Here is an 18,791-nt window from a genome sequence, read left to right on the forward strand (position 1 = left end):
TAAATTGAAAAACGAATTTAAATAACAACGTTTTAATTGATAAATATTTATAGAATTTCAAAGATTTAAAATTTTCAACGAAGGCAATTTTCAATTTTGTGACTTTTATACACTTTTTTTTGCGCATTTAATAAACAAACTTCTACGCATTCAATTTTATTTTTATAACTATGTACTGCACTGTACCGGTACATACAATTTAAAAATCAAAACCAAATCAGTAATGTGATATTCTAAATATTTCAGCACTACACAAATACAGAAATAATATTATGTTTCGTGCTAATGCACTTTTCATGTGTTGTAAGCGTCAGGCCGGCTTGTAATGAGCATCGGCCATATAGTAGCGCTTTGCGTTGAATTATAATTAGAGCAATAAAATTATATATAGAAAGCTTTTTTCTTAATCAAAGTTTTATTAGTTTAAAATTCGAATACAAAAACTATCATTTCGATTCCGAAAATTGATATTAATACTGTATGATAATCTTAAAAAAAAAAAAAAACACTCGTATACTGTTGGCAACATGTTATACATCGTGATAGACCGACTACTAGCAGACGACGTTAAAAGACGAAGGAGTCGCCACCTATATTTTTTTTTACGACGAGAATTTTTATATATCGTTATAATATTAATTAATCCATAATTATAATATTATTTATATTGTATAATTTTAAATCATCTCTCACCGGAATATAAATCCGTATATAATTCTTGGAATTTCTCCCCGGATGTATCGAAACCTATGTGACGTCACTGTCGCAGAACTGTCTGATCGATGAATACAGTTTTCAATTTGTGATCCGTACAATCCGCACTACAAGACAATTAAATATGGGGTCTTTATTTAGAAGCGAAGAAATGACTTTATGTCAACTCTTTCTTCAATCTGAAGCTGCTTATGCTTGTGTTTCGGAATTAGGAGAATTGGGAATGGTGCAGTTTCGAGACGTAAGTTTTTAATCGATTTTTTTCATATGTCCTTATTTTAGCGACCCGATTCACAGTATTTGTAACGTAACTAATGAAACAAACCAAAAAGCAACACAAAGGTTGCTTTTTGGTTTGTTGGATTTATTAATACTGGATCTTTGTTCCAGTATTAATAATGGAAAAGATCCAGTAAAGATCCAGTATTAATAAATCCAACAATCCAGTATTTATTAATCAACAAATCGAATCCAACAAACCAAATCCAAAGATCAAGATTTATTAATACTGGATAAAAGCATTATAATCATCACAATCATAATACAATTGCAACTATATTAAAAACACAGATACAAAAATGAGACATAAAATACTACAAAAAGTGAACCAAAAAAAATACCACTAAATAAGACATACTTTTGTTATTTCAAATATAATATAAAAATGTTATCTGGAATTTATGATACAAAATCAAAACTGCTAACATTCTTATGAAAAAAAATTAAACTTTGAATGCCGTTACTTTGTAAAATGGGTCATATTTCTTTTTCGTTCGTTTGCTTCATTTTGTTTCGTAAATTTCTAAATTCGAAATTGTTGCCTGACTTTAACGACGCTTTTCGAAGGAAATCATTATTGAAAAGTTCGCACAATATCCGCAAATAGTCTACGAATGTTGATTAGATATTTTCTAATCAATATTTGTATATTTTGTTACCGGCCTGAAATAAAACTTGTATATGCAGACTCCACAACTACTTGATCTAGTTTTTATTTTTAATTCTTAAGAAATACATTAGGGCTTAATTTTTTGCATTTTATTAGTGTGTATTATCTCTTATCTAGTTTGTGTTATAAATTTAAAAGAATAACAATGTATAATATGTAAGTTTGCATTAGATGCAAAAATGAAGGTATTATTTATTTCAAAAATTGTATAAACACAAATAAAAATTTTTCTTTCTTATATTTTTAAAATTTATTATAAAGTTTTATATATTATTATTTTTTATAAGTTTAGAAAGAAATAGTAATTTTACATTTAAAAACATTTAAAGGGGAATTTATTAATTAGAACATTTTTGACCATTTAAATGTAATGATGGTTTAGTTAATTTAGACTGATTAAATCTGAATGCGTGTTTGTAAGGTTTAAAACTAATTATTGTCAGCATTAGTAATATGTTTTCTAAATAGTTTTTTTTTCTTTTTCACTTTCTTACATTGAAGGAGGACCAGGAGGAGAAATTGTTTTAATAAATGAAAAGCTGTATATTAATCTATGAAATAGGAAATATCAAATTGCCATTGTTATTTTAAAAGTGATTTTTCAAGTGTTTGGAAATATTTTTTAGATACCAGTTAGTTAGAACATATTCTAAAAATGCATTATAAATCATAAAAATTGCAACAGAATATAGCGTTTAATAAACTTGATATTTTCATTTATTGTATATACAATTTAATACAAAATCAACTTTCACAATTTGCATTCTAATTACAAATTATATTAAATATTTTAATGGTATAGGAATCATAATAAACCAAAACAATTTCAAAAAAATAACTATTGTTTGTATTAAATATAAGTTCACATGATATCTGTTTGAAATTATGATACTTGTGGGTTATCCTTCCGCATGATGTGTTGCATGGTGCTTTCCAATCTCATGCATCTACTATGCTCTGTCGTATTGATGTCACAAAACAATTTACATGAGTTTGAATAGGTGATTAAATGAAATAATTAAATTCTGAACAAATCAAAGATAGTAAATTCAAATGTTTCAACATTAAAAAATATTAATTTTGTATAAGGTTAAAATAACTATTTTTTTTTTTTTAGAAGTAACACACTAATAATAATTTGGTATTATGCACTAATATTCAAATTAGTCTTTGATTTGAGAGTTTGTGTTGATGAGATATTATGTGGAAAGTGGATTAATCATTCAGTATTTGGAATTTGAATACATCTGAAATTGATAATGATTATTTACTACAGGAATATGATACATTGCATTCTGAAAGTTTTCACATAACAAGATATTAAAAGCGAAATTTCATTCTGACTGAAAAAATCAAAAATGAAAGTGTAACATAACAAGTGTTTTGTACATATGATGTTGGTATGTGGAAAAATACTGTATATGGAAAAGGTATATTGGAATATTCTTGTATATTGCTGAATTTGTATGGAGATAATTTTATACGGAAAATCAATTTTGTGAATTATTGAAAACAATTGTATAAAAAGTGAATTATTAAACTAATACTTAGAGAAGTAATATAAATTGAATTTTTTATATTTTAATATCATACAAGTATTTAGAATTTAGAGTTTGTATGTTATTATAATAGTATAAATATTTTTCTCTAATTTTAATATCTTAGTAAATAAAGTATTTTAATGATTGATTAATATAAAAAAGTAACTTTTGAAATTGACAAAATTAAATTTCTACTTTTAGACTGCACTCTATTTCAACTGCAATATGATGTGACAGTGGGAGGATAACCCACAAGTACTGAAATGATTATAATATTAATTCCATTTTAAACATCCTAAAATGAACTTAATCATAGAATAAATGGATATGATTTTTTCTTCTAAAAAACTACCGTATTTTACGGACCATAAGATGCACCTGAATTTTGGAGGCAAGTTTTCAAAGAAAAAAGTGCGTCTTATAGTCTGTAAAATACGGTATGTGAAATAGGAATATATCTGGTTTTGGAAGCAGATAATTTATATGGTTAATTTTTTTCGAAAAATAAACTTTGTTTTATTTTCCACAGTTTATGGATAATTCTTTCGTCAAAGGTAAATGTTCATTAAATTTCATATGCCATGAAATAAAATATTTGAAATATAATAATTTATTTAAAAAGTAAAATCAAATTTTTGACAAAATTGATATGTTTATATTGCATATTAATGAAATTTTCAGTTATAAATATATTTTTGCTAAATTTATCAAATAAATTTTCGAAATATTTTAGTCTGATTAAATTTAGAAACTGAAAATATTGTTAAAGTTCTTCACTGGTCTTATATTAAGATTTTTGGTTTGAATGTGTGACTATAGTTTACTTATCTATCTAGTCCAATTGTTTTTTTAGTCCTTTCTTTATAATAATAATTAACAAAGATAAGGCTTTTCTACTATAAATATAATGTTTTGGAAATTTTGAAACAGCTACTCATATACCATTCATATAACATGTTTTCTAGTCATGCAATAATGCACATGATTGACTACATTATATATAGATAGACCATTGCAATTATGTTGTAAATATCATCTATTTATTGTTTTTTCATAAAAACACCATTTGAATTAAATTAACAAAATATGTTTACTAAAATAAACATTTAAATAAAATATTCATTCAGAATAAATTAGAATGCTTAATTCATTCGTTTGTTTGTATAATAAATGATTTACATTGGCATGATTTACATGTTATATAATTAAATTATATACATTTGTTTATATAATAAATGCAATGATTATTGTACCTGTTTTATTTTTTCATAACTGTATACCTACTTTTGCACCCTCCTGTATATAAATTTAAAATAATATGTTCAACTTCTTTCAGTTTAATATTTTTGGAATCTCAATATTTCATTTTAAATCTAACTATTATGGATTAGGTTATAATATTAATTAATCCAGAAATACATCATAAATTTAGAAAAATAAAAATATTTTTCAAATCCCAATGTGAATAGCCCCATTTCTTCTGATTGACGAGGACTAAGCGACGAGAATATCATCTAATTTAATTTAATACCATTCTTAATGTAAATGCATTTCAGGCTTTAGCCACTCCTCAGACATGCTACAGTTATACAATAAATTGAATAAATAATTACATAAAATAAAACAATCATCCAATCTTCTACATACTTTTACATAACATAATTCGTAAACTTTTTGATACAAGTTTATTAAATTGCATTGTTTGGCTGGTAAGTTATTCAAGTTTTTACTTAGCATTTGTTTCTTGTATTACAATTTTAAACATGAAAGAGCAAGTTGTGATTAAATTTTGCATAAAACTCAAAAATAAAATCAGTTACTGAAACAAATGAAATGTTGAGAAAGGCATATGGAGAGAGTTGCTTATGTTTAATAATAGTGAGGTTGAGGCCGAAGTTTTAAACGCGAAAACGTGTACGTCGGACTTTCGGCGCCGCTTTCCTGTAAGCGTAGAAGTTTGACAATGGTGTTTGGAAAGTCAGTGGAATCATGCTCGACATTCCAAACGCGATTGTCAAACTTCTAGGCTTACAGGAAAGCAGCGCTGAACGTCCGACGTACACGTTTTTGCATTTAAAACTTTGGCCTCAATTTCGCTAATGTTCAAGAGGCATAAACGTTTAGAAATGGTGGAATTGTTTGATGATGGTGAAAGAACTGAGTTATCAATGCACATTGTATACTACAGATTGCGTTGAAAAGTCTTTGCTGAGAATCAAATGTTAACAATTTGAATTCTTGAACAATTAACTGGAATTAGATGAGTCTTCTAATGAAGAAGGTATCCAACTGGTTCCTAGGAAAGAAGTTTTCCACGATATTAGAAAAACAAGGTTCTCCTGAGCTCCCTGCAACACTGTTCTCTGCTATACAGAGAAGAGAAACATGCACAAGTTATACAAGACAAGGTAGTATGATATTCAGATCCGATTGTAATCTCTCTCTCTCTCTCTCTCTACGTGATTAGGAAAGGGTAGATATTTAGATATTGTCTTGTAACTCATTCATTTTGTTTTAATAAACTCTTATTTGTTGTTTAACATGGTCTCGTGAATGTCTCAAATCTGAGCTAACGTCCTATCCACTTATTTATGTCCCTCCCTCTCGAGATTCTTCTCAGGTGTATACGAGTGTGCCTAATGCTTAAACTAGGCTGGTATCAGAAAAAACAACTTGCAGGGGTTTCTTACAAACTTCTGCACCTTAACTAACTTCTTAGGAAGCCATCCTACAATTTAGTGGCCAACTTGACTGCCGATTAAGTAGTATAGAGTTTATTCTGGACTCTATACCCCCTGCTGACCTCACAATAAGTACCAGTACAAAAGAGTTATGTATAATAGAACAGCTATGTCCAGTTGAAATTTTTTATTGGGCTGAAAAAATTATTACTGACTGACAGTGAAAATTGGCCATGATATTTTTGAACTTTTCAATTATTGTAAAGTTTAGAAATATTATGGCCATTTTCATTCAGAAAAACACAAATTTTCTCCTTTAAGTTTCAAAATTTTTGTAAGCATTTTCCATGAATCGACTACTGAATTTTAGTCTAATAAAAGTAGATCATTATATTCAGATTGGAGTTTGTGAAGATATTTGAAATTTTTATTACTACAAAATTATTTTTGCATCATTTCAGAGCTTGTTTTTAGTTTTTAAAATAAAACCAGCTGTTATTATTACTGTCATTAATAAAATAAATGATAATTTTAAAATTTTTTATGAAATTTTCTAGTTAAACCCTGATGTGAATGCATTTCAAAGAAAGTTTGTCAATGAAGTTAGAAGATGCGATGAAATGGAAAGAAAATTGCGTAAGTGTAAAATTAAAACAAACTTTTTTTTTATAAATTTAATTATATAAGAAAGAAATAACTTCATATTAAAATTTTAAATATAAAATTAAGAGTAGGATTATACCTGTACATTAATATGTAATATATATAATATATATATTATTATCATAATATTCATAACATTCATTTCAAATAGTAATATTCATTTTTAAATAGGATTGTACAGTTAACAAATGGTTTTATTCTGATGATCAGTTTGACTAGAAATTATTTGATAAGTTTATATACTTGGAAACAGGTACAAAACCCTATTACCTGGGTAATTGGATACCTGTGGTTATCCATTTAAAAGATGGTGTGTACATAAAAAATTGCAAATGAGCAAAACAATTAAATTATGGAAAATGTTTATTAGTCTATTAAACTGTTTTTAAATGAACATTCTTTGAAATAAATTATCTTTTTCAATTTTTAGAGGATCAATTTTGAAAACAAACTTTTAATTAGTTAAAAATTTCTAATAATTTATTAATTTCTAATTAGAGAAGAATTAATTAATAATTAGAGTAAAATATTTTTTAGACTTTATGGCTTAATTATTTAAATTTAAAATAAGATTCTTTATTAAATAAAAATGAATTAACCTAACTATGCACACGGAACCATTCACTGTGTGATAACGAAACATTGAAAAAAAATGGAAAAAATAAATGTTTTCGAACCCATTCTGGGCTCTGCATCAGGTTCTTAACCATTCCTAGATGGATATTCGATTAACGAATGCTGTTTAAATAACAGTTCTATCGTAAGTTCGAAACAATTTACAAAAACTAGGTGGTGCATGCACAATGAGTGTGGCCTGTCCAGATGCTATGAGCGGCTAGAGCAGCAGTTTCCAACCTTTTTTCATTAGTGTACCCCCACGGCATTTCCAACTCCCCAATGAGCAATGCATGCGCAAATCTCGCACTGCCTGTTTGCAGAGTGTGTTGCCATTTTGAATTTTATTTTGACTCGGTTCTCGTTTCCCTGAGTACCTACAAGTCTGTTTTTTTTTCATGCACGCATGATTTGGGCACCTAATACTTTGTGCCAAATTGCAACTTTTGACATGTACTCCTTCATACCTCTAAGCTGGTAACACAGCAGACAGCATGATCTTATAAACAAGACATAGTCTTGTCAATAAAAAATTTAAAAATACCGAATAAATAATGAAAAAAATTACTGCTTGTAGAGAAAATCTGGAGAAACTAGCTATGTCCTTTTCCTTGCTGTCAATAAAAAATACTTTTTATAAACAACACGTGGGGATATTGTTGAGAGATAATAATAATAATGGTAATGCACCCCACCATCAAAAGTCCATAGCATAATTACTAATCACACATAATGGTATCCCCACTACCATTGACCGACTGTGCAACATTTATTGATCTGTTGCATTGTACAATTGGCAGCATAAGTTTTTATTTCTATTTTTGCATTTTGAAATGTATAATAAAGTCTGTGATTGTTGCAAAGAACATTTTTTACCTAATAATTTTTTAATACTATTAATTTATGATACCATAATATATTATTTTTTCTGCCATAATAACTATTTTCTGTACCCCTAAACAACCTATTGCGTACCCTGGGTTGGGAATCACTGGGCTAGAGCATGCTGAGGCTTGGCAAGAGTTGATTCACAACATGCTCTAGCAGCTCGTAGTATCCGAACAGATTGACTTGTTGTGCATGCACGACCTAGTTTTTTGTAAATTGTTTCAAACTTATGATTGAACTGTTATTTAAATGACTTTCGTTAATTGTTAATCGAATATCCATCTAGGAACAGTTAAGAACCTGATGCAGAGCCCATAAGGGGTTCGAAAATGTTTGTTTTTTCCTGTTTTTTTCGATGTGTCATTATCACATCATGAATAGTTCTGTGTGCGTAGTTATTTTAAGTAATTTTGGTGTGGTGAGTAGTTATTTAATAAATTAACCTGTTACTAATTTGAAACTGTAGAACTACATGACTTCTATAAGGAGAAAAGAAGCAGTGTTTTCAGGAGTCACAACAGTGACTTCTCTCAAGTAAAAATGTTACAGACTGACTATATATAACTTGATAAGTACTGACTACTTATCAAGTTTCAAGATAAATTCAAATAGGAATATTTAAGAATATCAATATAAAGCATGGATTAACATGCAGAAAGTGAATAGAAGAGAACAGCATAAATGTCATTCGGTAATTTTAGGATAAATTGCAATCGGCAGATTAACGTTTGCATTTCACAAAAGATATAAAGAGTATTTAAAAAATGTGAAATAAGTTGAAAAAAATGATATGCTGTTTGATGAGTTTTTAAATGCAAGTTAAAATTTTCTGATAACTTACGTCATTGCGTAAACTGCATCTGCTTTCAAATTGGTTGTTAAGTACAGGTAATCCACAGGTTATCCTCATGAAATTATAAAATTAAAAATGTGTAGTTTAATATTTTTACCAGAATAGAAATATTAAATTAATCTGAACTTTTTGAATTATTAAGTGATATTATAAGTATTAATTTTACTAAATGAAACAAAATATAATGAAAATACAATTAAATAAACCAAAATTTGTAAATTTTTGACATTATGAAAATAATGTTGAAGTAGTTTGAAATATATAAGTTAGCATTTAATGAAACATCATAGTAGTCAAATGTTTTAATGTATTAAAATTTCTTGGAAAACAAGAATGGTTACATTAGTTACATTTGAAAGGCATTTCACTAATCTCAAAATATATTTTGCAAATGGAAAATAAACTTTTTTGAATGTTTTTCACTATGTTTGGCTGTTTGAATTGGCTACCACTCAAATTTGGGGTTAATGTTACCCTTGGTGCCAAGATTGCGGCTTGCCTCTGATTACAGCAAGGAAACAGTGGGATGCACGTTCTAACCTAACCTAACCTATTCTAATAAATTACCATAATTATTAGCAACCAAATTATTAGAATAGGTTGTTAGGTTAGGTTAGAACGTGCGTCCCACTGTTTCCTTGCTGGAATCAGAGACGAGCCGTCATCTTGGCACCAAGGGTAACATTAACCAAATTTGGTATTGAAATTTTCTAAATTTGTTAATTTTACCAAGAAAACTTGAGCTTTCAAATTCATGTAATATATTATTAATATAGTAACTTATTAATTATATTAAGTGTAATCATTATATCATAAATAAAAATAATTAAAAATATTAATAGATTGTTTAAATACTGCAATATCTTCATAATATATAAGATTTTATAATAATAGGATTCCTTGAAAAAGAAATTAAGAAAGATGGAATACCTATGTTTGATATTGGTGATAATCCAGAGGCACCACAGCCAAGAGAAATGATAGATATGGAAGTAAGTTTTATTTTTTAATATTTTTGTTTTTTAAATGACTAATAATAATAATTTTCCTTTTTTGAAATAGGCAAAATTTGAAAAATTAGAAAACGAATTAAAAGAAGTTAATACTAATGCAGAGGCACTTAAGAAAACATATTTAGAATTGACTGAATTAAAGCATATTTTACGTAAGACTCAGGCCTTTTTTGATGAGGTAAGTATAGTTAATAGGTTAGAATAGCTTAATAATAATAATAAATTACATTAAATATGATAAAATCATCTTTGTTTCCATCCATCATATAATCATAGAAGCTATTTTACTGACTTATTCTAAAGAAGTTGCAACATTTTTATCATAATAAAACATTTCTAAAGTTTTTTTTTCTCTTCAGTAGATCAAACTTTTCATTTTTAATGACATTTGTTTTCTTACTTCAGTGCTGTTGTAGCATAATTTGATTATTTATTTAAAAAGTTTTTTAATCACTGTTTTAATAAAATATAAGTCAATTCTATTTTCTTTTTTGTTTTTTTTTGGCCCAATAAATATATTTATATAATTTTAAAATATTTTTTTAATTAGGGTAAAAAATTTTATAAATTACAATACAGGCATTCCAGTTTAACATCATCTTAATGTATTTCCAATAGAATATCTCTTTTGGTATTTAATACCCAAAACTTCAATAGAATATATATATCTTGATACAATGTTTTTGGCCAAGTTTATGTAAGTAAAATTTATATTTATGTATTAAATATTTGGAACGTCATCATTAAGAAAACAATAGGTGGAAAATTCTCAAGTTATATAACAAATACTATTGATTAGAATGTTAGAATCACATGTAGACATTTTTGAAAAGCATCTTGAGTGTCAAGATAATTGCATTTTGTGAATAGCTACTGTCATACCAACATCTCCTTTAGCAGAAAGCCTAAACATGTTTTCATGATGTCATTAACATTGTTCAACCAATTTTATAATTTGCAGAAGTATTAGATACATTGTTAAGAATGTGATGTGATTTATTCTTTGTTATTTATTGTAAATGTTTGTTTGAAGTTTTTAAACTAGAGTGTAGTCTACAGTGTAGAAATCTGTTTTATATTAATAATTTATTACAAAGTAATATTTGTATACAATTTAAAGTACAGTGGTGCCTTATACTTTGAATTTAATTCATTCCAGGAGGCTCTTCAAATTTCAAATTGTTTGAAGTCCAAAGCACTTTTTCTAGTGATGAGACAATTAATCAGAATCCAGAAAATCTCTTCATGATTTCTGATTCTTAAAAACGATTCTTCCACGTTTAATAAGAAAATTAATTATTTGTTTCAGTCAAAGATTAAAAATTTTCTAAATTATGATATTAACAATTAAATATTAGTTAAACTTTCTATTGTTAAAAACAAAGATTGTCTGTCTTTTTATCTGAGACATTGCAGTCATTTGAGAATGAGAAAATTCTGAAAATACATCAATAAGAAATTACTTTCTCATTGGCAATATTAAAATTGAAGAGGTCATCAGACATACTTTTGTTTCCAGTTCTTTTGCATTGTAGTAAATACTATGATGCAATTTGTGAATACAAATGATAAGATGTTTCTAGTTTCTGATAAGTTTACAATATCAGAGATACTATGTTATATCTTATGAAATGTTTGTGAATTTGCACTGCTGTTAAAAAATGAAGGTCAAATTAATATACAGAGTAAATTAAGTACTCTGTAGTTAAGTTATTCCTTACATCTTTATTTTTCACTCACTTCCTTTTTGTATTGTTGAATAAACTTATACAATAGTTTCTTTAAACTAACCCACAAACACAAACTAAATTATATTTTTTTTATTTTGGAAAATGGATTTTGGAGACATTTTCTGCTTGTCTCTAGTCTCTCTTTACAAATTCTTTTTTTATCAGTTGCCGTTTTTTGCTACATTTAGCTTTCACTGTTTTAAATATTTAATTTTTTTTTCATATTACTAAAAAGTATAATATTTATTTAATACATTATTTTTCTTTTTCACTTCTTGTTAGAATTAGCAAGTAAAGCAATTTTTTTCTTTAATTAGTTTTAACATTCATTTCATTTTCTATTTTGTAAATGGCCAATTTTGTATTACATCATGTAATTTCGTCATAAAATCTCTTAATCATTTTTCACCATTTTAGAAAAGGAATTAAATATCTACTTTTTTAAAATGGTGTAAAATGATTAAGTTTTATGACAAGATATAATACAAATTGTCTGTTTATAAAATAGAAAACAAAATGAATATGAAAACAAATTAATTAAAGAAAAAGATTGTTATAATTGTTAACTTTTCTAACTTTTATAACAAGAAATGAAAAGGAAAATAAAGCATTTTAAATAAATATTATATTGTGTTAAGTTGTTTAATGGGCAAAAGGAAAACTTAGAATAGACTTTGCAGTTATATTTTATTAAAATATATTTAATGAAGAATTATGATAATATGATGACAGTCATTCTAAACAAGAACATAATTAAAAATTGAAATGTTTGATGTACTGAATACAAAAAGATTTTACTTGAAATGTTTTATATAGTAAAAATATAAACAAATTAGCAAATGGTTTGTATATAAATTATTAATAACTCTATTTATAATTTAATATAAAAATTGCATAATTGAATTTTTTGAATTAATAATGCTTGTGTAATTACTTGTATTTACTTTTTTGTTTAAGAAGAAATATGCTCTGTTTTTTTAAATAATGGAATGAAAAATTTAATTTTGATTAAACTTGCATAAAAATAAATATAGCTAGGTCTCAATTAATGTGGGTAATGAATTTCATGAAGTAGTTGAATCATTCAAATTCTTACTAATCAAAGTTATAATTATGTGTAAAATATGGTAATTGGTTTCAGTTCAACAGAAATAAGCAATAAAAAAATTTTAAATATAAGTTTTTGTGTATTTATTGACAATATTACAGTAAGGGATAAAATGAACATATTTATAATTTAAATTTATTGTCACAAAGTAGTTATAGAAAGTAAAATGAAAACAAAAAAATTCTAAATTTCATTCTCAAAAGGTCAACTTTGCTGATGAACATTCAAAAGATAGTAAAAATCTTTTTGAAATATTGTATCAGCATAGGCTGTGAATGGTTTTTCTCTTTTTTTTAAATCTTCATACATATGCTGATAGATGCATATTGCTTTTTCCACATCTCACTAAATTTGCACACTTCAATTGAGATTTGTAATTGGATAACTTGGAGCATTATCTAGAATCATTAGTGCTTTAAATGTAATGTTGCTTTTTTGCAATATTTTTCAACAACTGGGCAAAAAATAGTTTGAAAAGCAGTCATTGAATATTATTTGGTTCATCTGTACTTTCTTATTGATCACAAAATAACTGGAAGTGAATTATGGTTATATCATTCTCCACATCGTTGTGGAGAATGATATACAAGCATTGATTTCAATTTAAAATTTCCTTGAGCACTTTCTTCTAATCAAAACGTGAGGCAAGTTTTAGATACTAAATCCAAGTTGAGTTTTTACTTTCTTGGAAATGTGTTCTGGAAGGCATTGTTTTCCAGAATAATCTGGTTTCATCCACATTAGATATTTGTTTGTCAGTGTATCTACCATCTTCAGTGGCGTAGTGTAGTGGGGGCGGCAGCGGCGGCCCATTCCGGGCGGCACCTCTAGGGGGTAGCAAAATTTCACAATAAATAATAATATCTTGTAAAAATGCCTAAATAAGGGGGCGATAAAATTTTCCTCGGCCCCGGGTGGCTGACACCCATGCTACGCCACTGACCATCTTTAGTTATGTTTTTAAAACATCAGGATATTTAGATGCTGTTTTCTCATCTGCACTGGCCACTTTACTGATAATTTTAACATTACACAGCTGAACTTAAGTTTTAAACCAATCAAATTATCCAAAACTTCCATTAAATGTTTCTTTTATTTCATTATTTTTTCTTTTAGTCTCTTAAACAAACTTAAAGCTTTTTGTCTGAATAGTTACTCTGCTAAGGTGAATGTGTTTTGATTATAATCCTCAATCCACACAATTAAAAGATTCTCCATTTCTATCATTGTAATGCTTCTTTTTCTTGTAGATGTTTGCATGCCACATAAATCTAAAATAATTATTTTCTTTTGCTTTTCCTTTTATTTCTTTTATAATATTTTGTACTACAGATTCAAACATTCCAACATCTCATCCTGTTTCAGAATTGCTATGACCATGTTTAATTCAATCACATCAAATTTTTGTTCTATTGTAATTATGAATGCAAAAAAGTGTGTTTTTATCTGAAGGAATCTTCCTTTTGTCCATTTTAAAGAGCACTTCAGGCAACATGGAAACTAACATACATTACAGCAAGTAGCAGCAAATGCACATCCAAAAATTAATAAGTACAGACTGAAGTAGAAATATTTCAATTTTCAAATTATAACAGTAATCTGTAAATGTGCTAGTCTCATGTTAACTGAATTTTTATTCATATTAAATATGACCTGGTATCATTATATGATTTGCACTAAGTCAAATATCATGTTATTTGAACTTGTATTAATTGAGACCTAGCTGTATGTACAGATAAATTTTTGTAACTGAGGAGTTGAGAAATATGTACTACTAACAGAAATATTCAAGGTTAACTGGGATAAAAAACAATCAAACTTTTATTAAACATGTTCACTGATTAACAAAGTTGCATAAGAATTGGGTAAATAGCTTAGTATTCTTTATCAATGTGTAATCAGAGATTCTTGGAGAGGTAAATGAACATAGGAATAATTAACATTTTTATTGAGCATTCAGTGTTTTTATAGCAGGAGCATAAACAAAAACATTTCAGACTTTTCTAACTCTTAAACATTTTATAGAGTTCGAGTTGTTTGTGGGAAAAGTAAGATTCTAGTTTAAGATAGCAACAGTTAATGTTTGTCCTTGAAACTTATTAATCAATACAGCACAACTCAACCAAACAGAAAATTCTGTGTTTTTAAATCAAAAGGGCATCTCAGATGTTATGAGAAGGATATATGATATAAAATATTTTCTGTCTTGCAACAATTAGTGGTTATTACAAGGGAATAGATGTTTGCAAAGTTTGTTATATTGTTTACTAAGCAAAATAAGTATTAACTTGAATTTTGTCTGCTAGGGGCACCAATTTGGCAATTTTAAATCACACCATTAGATTTTTTGTAAAAAAATACCCCCCTGTTAATCCTGAGTCTTACAGATGCATCTTATTTAATTCCTGTAGAAGACAATCAACAGATACAGATGTACTTTAAAAAAAAATACATAGTATTCTCAAGCCTGTTTTGTTTTATCTGGTTGATTGACCAGCTAAATATTTCCTCCAACCAGCTAAAAGTATTTATTATTTTATTTACAGTTATTAATTTTTAAAGTTAAGAATACTTGGAATAGTATTTAATTGAGGATTATAGCATAAGTATTATTTTGTTGTCATTGTCACTGAGATTTGTAATGAAGTTTTCAATAGTAGCTGACTAACATTGTAGATCAAGTAACTAAAATTTTTTTTTGTAGAACACTATATTATATAGATATTTTCTGTCCATTCGTATTTATTAATATGGCATTTGCTAATGGGAATAAATAATTGAAATGTATCTTTGTAAGAGAATGTTAAGTATTTTTATTCAGAAAGAAAATTTTACAATGTAAAATACATATAATAGACAACCAAGCCTGAATTATTGTAGCTAAATGATTAATGCTGGATTAACTTTCAGCTAGAACTTTAGTCCAAATTTCATTATCTGTAATATATTAATTAACCAAATTACAGTCATAAAGTTCATCTAAAGTAAATATAAATAATATAAAAATAATTGAAAATGGAAGATTATCAAATTACTAATAAAAGTTGAAAATTTTGAATTATAGGCAGAAGTGAATTTATAACTAAACTTAAGAAATAAATTTTTTTAAGCTTAAATTTTGGATAAAACACTGAAGATAATTTTAATTAATTAACATCAAAATTTGACCTAAAAGACAAATTAACTAAAGTACGCTTTAATGTAACCTAAAATGATGAAAAAAAATTAAATATTTTAGTTTTCAATTTTTTTCAATATACCGTATATTTCTGTAGATAAGACGATAGTTGAATAATAAAAAAAGCCCCCAAAATCTGAGGTGGTCTTATAGGACAAATACAAAAGAAAGTTAGATTGAAATTTATATAAATTAAAACCATTATAAAAATACAGACAAACCATAATTAGACTAATACTAGTACTAGTAGAGAGTAGAGTATGTCATAGCCCATAGGATGTTTTTGTGAATAGTCAAGGTCATTACCTGAAATGCCCAAATCAGTGTGAATGTTTGCAACAATCGCATGGCAGAAAATAAAATTTGTTCATTCGAAAAATTATGAATAGGACATAATTCCGTATACACTATATAGCATTATTACTCAGATGATGATCGCTGATCTAAACTAAATGATTCATAGGCCGTTGATAGTTTGGGGGGGGTCTTATAGGACAGATATAAGCTAAAACTATAAAACTTCGATGAAAATTTATACCTCATCTTATCTGAAGGTCGTCTTATCTGTGAAAATATATGGTAATTTTAATTTTTTTATTTTGCTTATTGACTGACTTTAAAAAGTGATTTTTATAATTTTAAAACTGATTCAAATAATATCAGGATATTATATATGAGCGATGAATTTTATCTTATCAAGCCATTTTAAGGCTTGAAAAAAATAAGTTTATATAATTCTTTTACATGTTAAAATTTTAAATAATGTAATTCAGTGTATTAAATTTTATTAACAAATTCATAATATGATGATTTATATTAATTAATTAATGAATATATATATATATATGTATATTCTACTTCAAAAATATTTGTAATATTCTATAATATATAATATCTATTAAGATACTATTATGAATGAATATTAATTTTAATGATATTCTAAAAGTAAGTTTTGAGAAATAGTTAAAATTAGTATATAGTATTGAAACAACAGCAATGCTGGCTATGACTTATAGTGTATTGTATCATAGAAATATAGTAGCTGAACATGTTAAACTATGATAGGTGATACAATATGGTTGAAATCTTTACAATAACTTTTTAAAATATTTCATCTGGAATTTTTATATTATCTAGTTATATTGGTGATATGACTAATATCACTCATTCTAAGATGAGAAAAAAATGTATGGGTATATTAATATTAATAATATACACATCCAAAAAGATGATAGATATGTAAATGGATTAATAAGCCGCAATGGATGGAAAAAGTGTTCACATCCAAAGTGGTGAAAGTACAATCGTCTGAGGAGAATGTCTTATACTAATTAACTTTCTTATCATATCAAAAATATGATTACTAGGAATTTTTAAATTAAAAATCTTTACAGGTTTTGAAAGATTTACTTACATGTTCTCCAAAAAAAATAAATCAGTTATTTTGTTTCCTTTGCTCGTTTAAATAAATTTTTTTGAAATCCAAGAATTGACTCATTAATTAATTAAAATTGAAGTAAACTTTAGAGAATTTATTCATTTCTTAATTCTTTAATTTAAAAAAGGTTATACAGGTATATCTTGAGTTACGTCGCTCTCGAGTTACGTTGTTCCCGATTATACGTCATTTGTCAAAAAAGTATATGGAAAAATAAAAATCAAGTTTAACCCGGGTGAGGTTGCAAAGGTCCTATAGAGGTCGCTGCGGGTCATTTCGATCCGCATTTTAGATATTAATTTTTTTCTTAACAGTTCAACTTTTTTCACTTTTTTCTTTTAAATATTATTTTTCATTCTGTTTAGTAATTTAATAAATATATATGTTTACTTTGTAAGCCTTAGTTAATTATTTATTAACATTCGAATTTACATATTAAATTTTGGGGAAAATTTTTATAAGTATCTGAAAAATTTTAACTATTTAAAAAAACATGAAACAATTAGTGATGATAGAAGTTATTTTTATCATAGAAAAGGTATGTCACTTTATGATTTTAAAAAATTATATTTATTTTATTTACATTACATTAATAATACAAATTTACGCAGACGTCAAGGGTCGCTGCGGGTCACCATGACCCCAAAGAGCAATTATCTCTTAACGCATTCTGAAAAACTGAGTAACGGCGATATGTTCCGATAATAACAATAAATTTAGGAAGCTACTGTGAGTCACATTGGTAAAACTTAATTATTAACGATTCAGTCGATCATGAAATAGGGGGTGCGGGTCAGAATGGGTCATGCGACCCCTCCCGGGTTAAGTCAGTTTATTCGACTTTAAATCCATCCGCTACAAACATTGAAGTCGTAATATCACTAGAAAAGCGTTAAAAGCACATAAAATCATATTAAAATATGTATATTTACAGTAAATGTTAATATAATCATCATAAATCCTAGAGAACGAAACATGAAAACATTTGTGTTTCTGTGTTGTTGTCTTATTTAGCAGTCTTCAAGTGCTCATTATTGGCGTTTCCTCAATAATGGAGGAAACGCCAATAATGAGCACTTGTGTAGTGCGTAACTTGTGTAGTTACGACTTATGTCGTAACTACACAAGTAAATTCGACTTACGTTTCCTCTCCTGGAACCAATTACCGACGTAAGACGAGGTATACCTGTATTTTTAAAAATTAACATAACATTTTTCATTTAGAAAAAGGAAATTTTGGAGGAAGTAAGTTTTAAACATTACTTGTATGAATTAATTGATATTCTTAACTTTGAGAGAACAAAAAAAAAATTACATTTTATTTCAAATTTTTTTTTTTTTTTAATAATTTATGTTTTAGTTTTCCTAAATTCTCTTCTAATTTAAATTTTAAAATTCTATTTTTTGTAAGATTTTAAAA

At 26.8% G+C, this 18,791-nt stretch overlaps 1 protein-coding gene across 3 annotated transcripts in view; it reads left to right on the forward strand.

Moving 5' to 3' along the window:
• The first annotated feature begins 738 nt into the window (after nucleotides 1–738).
• Vha100-1 (V-type ATPase subunit a family protein Vha100-1) overlaps nucleotides 739–18,791 on the forward strand; it is an 89,186-nt gene continuing 71,133 nt past the window's right edge. The window contains exons 1-4 of one of the 3 annotated variants that reach the window (XM_067262895.1): nucleotides 739–955; nucleotides 6,443–6,521; nucleotides 9,799–9,896; nucleotides 9,967–10,095. In XM_067262895.1, coding sequence (XP_067118996.1) covers nucleotides 839–955; nucleotides 6,443–6,521; nucleotides 9,799–9,896; nucleotides 9,967–10,095 — 423 coding nt within the window. In that variant the 5' untranslated portion in view covers nucleotides 739–838. Of the gene's footprint in view, nucleotides 956–6,442; nucleotides 6,522–9,798; nucleotides 9,897–9,966; nucleotides 10,096–18,791 lie in introns of those variants that run through there. The other 2 variants (XM_067262897.1, XM_067262896.1) reach the window with 2 other exon arrangements.

This window comes from Centruroides vittatus, unplaced genomic scaffold, assembly GCF_030686945.1.
Source record: "Centruroides vittatus isolate TY-2023 unplaced genomic scaffold, ASM3068694v2 contig_1634, whole genome shotgun sequence".
Classification (NCBI taxonomy): Eukaryota; Metazoa; Arthropoda; class Arachnida; order Scorpiones; family Buthidae; genus Centruroides; species Centruroides vittatus.